The sequence below is a fragment of the Schistocerca serialis genome, chromosome 6, assembly GCF_023864345.2.
Source record: "Schistocerca serialis cubense isolate TAMUIC-IGC-003099 chromosome 6, iqSchSeri2.2, whole genome shotgun sequence".
NCBI lineage: Eukaryota > Metazoa > Arthropoda > Insecta > Orthoptera > Acrididae > Schistocerca > Schistocerca serialis.
The window spans coordinates 410,733,058-410,742,041 of record NC_064643.1 but is presented as its reverse complement, the minus strand read 5'-3'; the positions used below and the strand labels follow the sequence as shown (position 1 = coordinate 410,742,041).

The 8,984-nt window shown below is 38.6% G+C and overlaps 1 protein-coding gene across 1 annotated transcript in view; it reads right to left on the bottom strand.

The window, feature by feature from the left end:
- Window positions 1-372: 372 nt before the first annotated feature.
- Window positions 373-8,984, bottom strand: part of LOC126484891 (FERM domain-containing protein 3-like) — a 134,323-nt gene continuing 125,711 nt past the window's right edge. Inside the window, exon 11 of the mRNA XM_050108489.1 lies at window positions 373-1,982. Coding sequence (XP_049964446.1) covers window positions 1,558-1,982 — 425 coding nt within the window. The 3' untranslated portion in view covers window positions 373-1,557. The remainder of the gene's footprint in view (window positions 1,983-8,984) is intronic.

Genomic DNA, 8,984 nt, shown 5'->3' with positions numbered 1-8,984 from the left:
ACTCAAATTGTTTTGGGAATTTTTCCTCTTAATTGTCTGTATTGTTATGCTACTTCTTTGTGGGATTCTAGAACATTTTTTGCACAGGAATGTCTTCTTTCAAAGCTAAATACTTATCTGTGAGAAGTATGGTTTCTGTCAATATGCCATTGGTATCCACCTCATAGTGATCTATCTTATGAGGGCATACGGCACTCAGGACTGTCATTACAAGCTATACTATATTCTAAAAGTGATCATGTATGTTCATTTTGTATGTTCTTCTTGAGAAGAGTTAAGAATATGATACAGCATTAACAAGAGAACACAAACTAGAAGTACTTTATTAAAACACATTAGTTAGACAGGAAATGAAATGTAAACTGATTGACCTTCATTCCAAATTTGTATTATTTATTGCTGCACTCAGTTCCATAAACAGCAGAAAGCACCTGAATGAAAGAAGAGTGGAAGAGGTGGAGGCTATACTGTCATTGTCTACTTATTAAAAATAAAGGAATGTAACTCTACGTTTATAATAATACAATAAAATGCTTATGGAATGTATACATTAAAACATTTCCTTACATTTCTTTCTTAAAGAACACAGAATGTGCCATGAAATCATCTTCAGTGAGTACCTTGTTTGAACACAGATTAAATAAATAAATAAAATTTCATTACATTAGACTTTTAAAACTTAAAACATCCTTTTCGCGCAGTACATTTTGTACTTTCAATTCTGGATCACAGTTAGATACATTAAAAGTCCATTATTTATAACAGTGATAATGTGGAATGTGCACCTCATCAAATATCATGATGATAACATAGATTTTTGTTGATTATTCAGTAAAACAATGAAACAGTTGTGTCATTCAATCTGAAACAAGCCTTCTGGCTGTGTTATTTAAAAACAAAATCTTGCATCTCTGTTACACAGTTATACCAACCATTTTTAAAAACTATTAAAAATAACAAAGATTTCATTTATAATTGACAATGTGATATATGTGAAAGCACAATCTTTTATATCCATAAATTTCATACAGAGCAACAGCAGCATTTCTTAGGCCACATTTTTATTGGCCCCATCAGTACTTGTTCCTATTAATGCTGTATGGTAACAAAATATGTAAATAGGTATTACTCTGATGAAAGATACCACAAAAATTTGGGGCAAGAAGAAATGGAATAACCACTGCCAACAGTGGTTGCAGGCACTTTGAGGAGTAACGGAAGGCGCACAGGGAGAATTTAAATCAGCGTTTTTAAAAAACTGTTCATTAGTTATTTTGAAGTCCCATAAAAGCTGTGAAGGAGGACATTTATTAATATGTAAAAAAGTTCCCAAATGTTTCAGAAAGTCTTGCACTAGAAACCAGTTACGTTTACTTACAGAGTGGACAGTATGTATCCCTGCATATTTCCCTTCGCTGTTAGTCTCACAGAAAAAGCATTTCCAAAGAAAACATACATGCATGTTACAGCTGTCTGGTACAGTCATTATTGCACCACTACTGTAGGTGTGGGTCAAAGTCCCTAGGCACAGGTAACAATAAAAGTTTCACTGTTATTCTACGATAACCAGCCTACAAAGTGCCTCCGTAAGTATTCCTTCATAGGTTCATAATAATCATGCCGCAGTACTACCATTTCTGGCCATCGCCGCAGAGTGCTAAATGTTTCACAGTCCAGCTCGAGTATAAACACAGTACCAATAACTAGTGATGCCACAACAACTAGAAATGATGGCACAAACACACGAAAAATGTTGAATCGACGATTAGTGCCACCCGAATGTTGCGCGGATACAAGTCCCACCTGTGAAGAGGTAGGAGGTGCTTGTATAGGTGGAGGTTGTGTCCTGGTGGGTGTTGTACCCAGGTGTGTCTGCTTGAGACCGAGCTCCATTAGTTGCGACTCCGATGACGAGTGCTCAAACGAGTCGCGGAAGTAATAGTCATCAAAACCATGCTGCACATTTTCTCCATCCTTCAGACCTGCACAGCATATATTAAAGAATGTCAGTGACCTCATTGAAAACAAATAATAATGGAACACTTGTTTATCTATAATAATGTATCACATTCAGAAAATTTATTACACACACCAATAGCAGCACAAGTTGGATAAAAGAAAAAGGAAACGCTGACAATATTTTTACAGCCACACAAATGTAAAGGTATTATATATTTGAACACTTGTATGATAACTATAGATCATTCTGGTTGTTATCAAATAAGAAAGGTGTCGCATAGGACATGTAGAAATAACAACTCGGACAAAATATTGTCAAAAAGTTAGTCCAAGTTATATCTTGACATGCAAGAGGGTCCAAATTATTATATCTTGGCATGCATGCATCAATGAAACACAGATCACAAACTAAAGCAGTGAACTATGAACATGCAGTAGCTCCAAATTGACTCGTCGATAAAGTGTTACTAATTTCATAAACACCAGATCTAGCAAAACTGAAACAGATTCCACATCATGGAACATTTTTTGCAACCCGAGAACAAAGAAAGTCAAACTAGTTGTTGGTGATGGACCTAAACCCTGGCCTTTCACGACTATAAAAAGAATTGTTGGCATTGAGACACATGTTCCCTGAGCATATCTATTACATCTCCCTATGGTATAATTGGATGGATTAAAAAAATCTACTTGACACGTAGTGGCAGGAGAAAACACACATGAAAGTTAAGGTAATGTGCAAGCTTCAGGAGCCAGTGAATCTCTCTTCTGTTCAGATGATATTGTATGTTCTTGCCAATTGACATAGCCTTGTAATATTGTCCTTAGGTATTTAAATAATGCTAAATACCCCAAAACTTCACTAACGTTGTCATCAGATACTAATGGATTTTTCCTGTTTATATGTGTAGCCAAGCATTTATCCAGATATAAAAAGAATCACGTTCATTATGTTGTTGTGGTCTTCAGTCCAGAGACTGGTTTGATGCAGCTCACCGTCGTACTCTATCCTGTGCAAGCTTCTTCATCTCCAAGTACCTACTGCAACCTACATCCTTCTGAATCTGCTTAGTGTATTCATCACTTGGTCTCCCTCTACAATTTCTACCCTCCATGCTGCCCTCCATTACTAAATTAGTGATCTCTTACGCCTCAGAACATGTCCTACCAACCGGTCCCTTCTTTCAGTCAAGTTGTGCCACAAATTCCTCTTCTCCCCAACTCTATTCAGTACCTCCTCATTAATTATGTGATCTACCCATCTAATACTCAGCATTCGTCTGTAGCACCCCATTTTGAAAGCTTCCATTCTCTTCTTGTTTGAACTATTTATCGTCCTTGTTTCACTTCCATACACGGCTACACTCCATACAAATACTTTTAGAAAAGACTTCCTAACACTTAAATCTATACTCGATGTTAACGAACTTCTTTTCTTCATTTTATATCCTCTCTACTTTGACCATCGATTATTTTGCTTCCCAAATAGCAAAACTCATCTACTACCAAAAGTGTTTCATTTCCTAACCTAATTCCCTCAGCATCAACTGATTTAATTTGACTACATTCCATTAACCTCGTTTTGCTTTTGTTGGTGTTCATGTTATATTGTCCTTTCAAGACTCTCTCCATTCCGTTCAACTGCTCATTCCATTCAGCTGCTCTTCCAGGTCCTTTGCTGCCTCTGACAGAATTACAATGTAATCGGCAAACTTCAAAGTTTTTATTTCTGCTCCATGGATTTTAATTCCTACTCCAAATTTTTCTTTTGTTTCCTTTACTGCTTGCTCAATGTACAGATTGAATAACATCAGGGTTAGACTACAACCCTGTCTCACCCTTCTCAACCACTGCTCCCCTTTCTCGCTCCTTAACACTTATAACTGCCATCTGCTTTCTGTACAAATTGTAAATAGCCTTTTGCTCCCTGTAGTTGACCCCTGCCATCTTCAGAATTTGAAAGAGAGTATTCCAGTCAACATTGTCAAAAGCTTTCTCTAAGTATACAGATGCTAGAAATGTAGGTTTGCCTTTCCTTAATCAATCTTTTAAGATAAGTCTTAGGGTCAGTATTGCCTCACGTGTTCCAACATTTCTATGGAATCAAAACTGATCATCCCCATGGTTGTCGTCTACCAGTATTTCCTTTCGTCTGTAAAGAATGCGTGTTAGTATTTTGCAGCCGCAACTTATTAAACTGATAGTTCAGTAATTTTCACACCTGTCAACACCCTCTTTCTTTGGGGTTGGAATTATTATATTCTTCTTGAAGTCTGACAGTATTTCGTCTGTCATACATCTTGCTCACCAGATGGAAGAGTTTTGTCACGGCTGGCTCTCCCGAGGCTATCAGTAGTTCTAACGGAGTGATGTCTACTCCTGGGGCCTTGTTTCAACTTAGATCTTTCAATGCTCTGTCAAATTCTTCACACAGTTTCATATCTCTCATTTCATCTTCATCTATGTCCTCTTCAATTTTCATAATATTGCCCTCCAGTACATCACCCTTCTAGAGACCCTCTATATACTCCTTCCACCTTTCTGCTTTTCCTTCTATGCTTGGGACTGGTTTTCCATCTGAGCTCTTGATATTCATACAAGTGGTTCTCTTTTCTCCAAATGTCTTTTTAATTTTCCTGTAGGCAGTATCTATCTTACCCCTAGTGATACATGCCTCTACATCCTTACATTTATCCTCCAGCCATCCTTGCTTAGTCATTTTGCACTTCCTGTCGATGACATTTTTGAGACGTTTGTATTCCTTTTTGCCTGTTTCATTTACTGCACTTTTATATTTTCTCCTTTCATCAATTAAATTCAAGATTCTTCTGTTACCCCAGGATTTCTACTAGCTCTCGTCTTTTTACCTACTTGATCCTCTGCTGCCTTCACTGTCGTCTCTCAAAGCTACCCATTCTTCTTCCACTGTATTTCTTTGCTCCCTTCTTGTCAGTCGTTCCCTAATGCTCTCTACAACCTCTGGTTCTTTCAGTTTATCCAGGTCCCATTTCCTTAAATTCCCCCCTTTTTGCAGTCTCTTCAGCTTTAATCTACAGGTCATAACCAATAGATTGTGGTCAGAGTCCACATCTGCCACCGAACTTCACTAATTCCCACTATATCTAACTTTAACCTATCCATTTCCCTTTTTAAATTTTCCAACCTATCTGTCCGATTAAGGGATCTAACATTCCATGCTCCAATCTGCAAAACGCCAGTTTTGTTTCTCCTTTTAACGACGTCCTCCTGAGTAGTCCCCACCCGGAGATCCAAATGGGGGACTATTTTACATCCAGAATATTTTACCCAAGAGGACGCCATCATTATACAGTAAAGCTGCATGCCCTCAGGAATAATGACGGCTGTAGTTTCCCCTTGCTTTCAGCCATTCACAGTACCAGCACAGCAAGGCTGTTTTGGTTAATGTTAACAAGACCAGATTAGTCAATCATCCAGACTGTTGCCCCTGCAACTACTGAAAAGGCTGCTGCCCCGCTTCAGGAACCACACGTTTGTCTGGCCTCTCAACAGATACCCCTCCATTGTGGTTGCACCTACTGTACGGCTATCTGTATCACTGAGGCACGCAAGTGTCCCCACCCATGGCAAGGACCATGGTTCATGGGGGGAGGTCATTCGGTATGTAAAATAGAAATTCTGTCTTGTTATTGTGCATTTCATTTGCAGTCATTAACTTCACCACTCATAAAGAAGTGAAAATAGTTTCAAATTACAGAAACAGATATCACTAGTGCTGACTTGTCCCATGATATGTTGTACATGCCTCTTATGCTCAAAAACACTTTTAGATAATCACATTTTGAGAAGATTCTCCATCTTATCATACCTTCAGTTGAAAGTGCTGTCCAACACTGAATGCCATCCTAAAACTCTCCAAATATGAAATCTGTGTGTGCCCAAAAAAAAGCAAGCATCTCAACTCAAATTTCCAAAACCAGTGCATGTTCTTTGATATAACTACTTTTCCTTGTGATATATCATCAGGATATTGATAATTGTGGGGATCTATTCATTTAACATTTCATAAATGTAAATCATAGTGACTTGTGTTATTCTCCAGCTGTTTGCTGTGCAAGAGATTCTTGAGAAATATAAGCAGCAATTTAATGTAAAATATAATAGCAATTTTGTTCTGATCTGGTATATTCCTTTGCTCTGAATTTTCACCATGGTTGATATTTCAGTGTCGCCCATTTGTATGTGTGGTTCTTACACACACATATGGCACCAGGAGTAAAATAGTCAAAGGTGTATTTAGATGAACTGTGGCTTCATATATAGGGTGATTATAATTAAACTTAAACTTTCAAACCACTGTAGAAATAACATCACTGGTCAGATTGATGTCAAATTGCAACGGAATATTATCAGAGAAGGGAGAAAACGTATGGCAGAAAAAAATAAATAGTTACAAAATGTAGCAATAGTTGGTGCTGTAAGCATCATAATTTAATAGTGGTCGACTACAAATGACAGACGAATCATACGACAATGCCTAAGGTGTACGTTTGACATTAAACAAACTTAACTACTCATTGTGCATGGGTGCACAGGTGTGATACTGTTAGTTACATAAGCACATCCACAACGGCAAGGCCATATCACATCGAATGGGAAAAATTGGTTTTTAATTGTCCTGAGGCCAAAATCAAATCAGATTATTAATTTCCGAGTGACTGGTGCAAAAGATGTTCAATATGCTGCCTACCATTTTCTGCAACAAGTTGAAATCGAGAAATTGCATATTCCTCAACTGATCAAAGTGTTGTGCAATGTGTGCCTTCAATGCAGCTAAGTTTGCAGGTGGAACACTGAACACAGCATCTTTCAGGTAGCCCCACAGCCAGAAGTCAGACAGATTAAGATCAGGTGATTGGGACGGCCAGGCTTTAGGGAAATGGAGGCTGATAATACTAGTATTTCCGAAATGGCACTTCAGTAGCTGCTTAACTGGATTTGCAATGTGCGGAGGTGTGCCATCTTGCATAAAAATGATCCCATCCATGCTGTTGGAGAGCTGGAATGACGTGGTTGCGCAGAAGACACTCATAGCTTATCGTTGACAGTACAGGTAACAGGACCGGGAGCACCTGTCTCTTTGAAAAAATATGGCCCTATGATAAATTATGCCATAAACCTGCACCATGCAGTGACCTTTTCAGGATGAAGTGGTATTGGTTGATTTGCGTGTGAATTTTCCGTTGCCCATATTTGACAATTTTGTGTATCGACACATCCTGTCAGATGGTAGTGGGCTTCGCCTGCCCACAAAATCTTCCACGGCAAGTCGTCCACTTCCATGCGAGCAAGAAATTCTAAAGCAAAGGTCATTGTTGCTGGCAGGGCAACAGGAAGCAACTCGTGCACCTGGGTAATATTGAGGGGAATGCAAAGAAGGATATTTCGTAGGATTTTACGCACCATGCTCACAGGTATGTCCAATGTTGGGGCAATTCTCTGTGCGCTACACATTTGCACACCACCACTTGTCTCCTCCTGCATTGCTGTGGCCGCTGCTTCCACTGACGTTGAATCAGTTCGTTTCCTCCCTCTACCAGGTTGCATACCAAAAGAACCCATCATTTCAAATTTCCGAATCATTTTCTCCAGACCCACGGCAGTCATCAGACCAACCACTTTTTCCAAACCCTTCAGTGTCCAGAACGTCTGCAAAATGATCTGTGCACAGTCATCATTCTTGTAATACAGCTTGACAAGCAGAATGCAATCCTGCATTGAGACAGTCATGGCTTACGTCGCAGATACGAAAGGAGGAAAAGTTGTGTACCCGGCGTGTTTATACCAACTTCAATGGGTCGTATGCATGACAGGTGTTTTCATTTACGTATACTGACACATGCAGTGCCATCTATTGATCAATTTTCACACTATTTTTTTTCTTCTGCCATAAGTTTTCCTCCTCCTCCTCCTCCGATAATATTCCGTTGCAATTTGACATCATTCTGACCAGTGGTGTTGTTTCTACAGTGTTCTAAAAGTTTAACTTTAATTACAATGACCCTGTAGATTACACTGTGAGTAAGTGACAGTGTGCAAAGGGTACTATCAAACAACAGTGCCAGACAATGTTTCGTTGTCATGAATGCAGAGTTTCATTTCATGTTCACTGCTGTGTGACTAGAATTTTATTTCATGTTCACTGCTGTGTGACTAGAATTTTATTTCATGTTCAATTCTCTATGACTGTAACAGGAAAACTTCAGACTGTCATAGAAATGGGCAAAAAATGAAAAATACGTAGAGACAAGCTAATCTAAACTTCTGGCATTAATTTTTCCTTTGATACAATTTTACATGGAAATGGTTCCCTTCATACTGCCATCATACCATTAGATACAACTTTTATACAGTTGGTTTGAATTCTTGTAAAGAAGAAGATCCATAATTGTAATACATAAAGTGTCTCACTCTGTAACCTGAAAAAATAACAGCTTATGCTTTTGCTGCTAATAAATTAACATTGTGTGTCACCGAGCCTGGTGCAAGTCTTTCAACATAACACTACTTCAGCGACTTGCATTCACTTTCAATGCTTTTATGTTGAAGCAGCTTTTCAGTTAGCCTAACAAGGCTGACTGAATGCCTTAGACATTTTTAACAGAGAAAAATGTGAGGTGCTCCAAAGAAGCAATATTGGAACCTTGGTGTTACCAGCCAAAAACAGTAACCATCAGGCCAGATGGTCAGTTTGCTTATGCTGATGTGACTTTAACTTTCACTGTTGTAACATTAGAAGACTAGAAGAGCTGTGCATCTCACCAAAAAATGTGTAATGACTACTGAAGGAGACATACTTTGATGGATGAGGAAGCTGAAAGTACTATAAAATACGTCTGCATGGTTTTGAACAAAGAGGCATTGTTGCCATCTGCGACTGAAACAGCAATGATGAATCAGCAAAGACAGCTGTGCAATATAGCAACATCACCTGGGGAGGTAGTTTTACAGATACTGCAAATGAAGCATTTTGAGCAGATAATGGG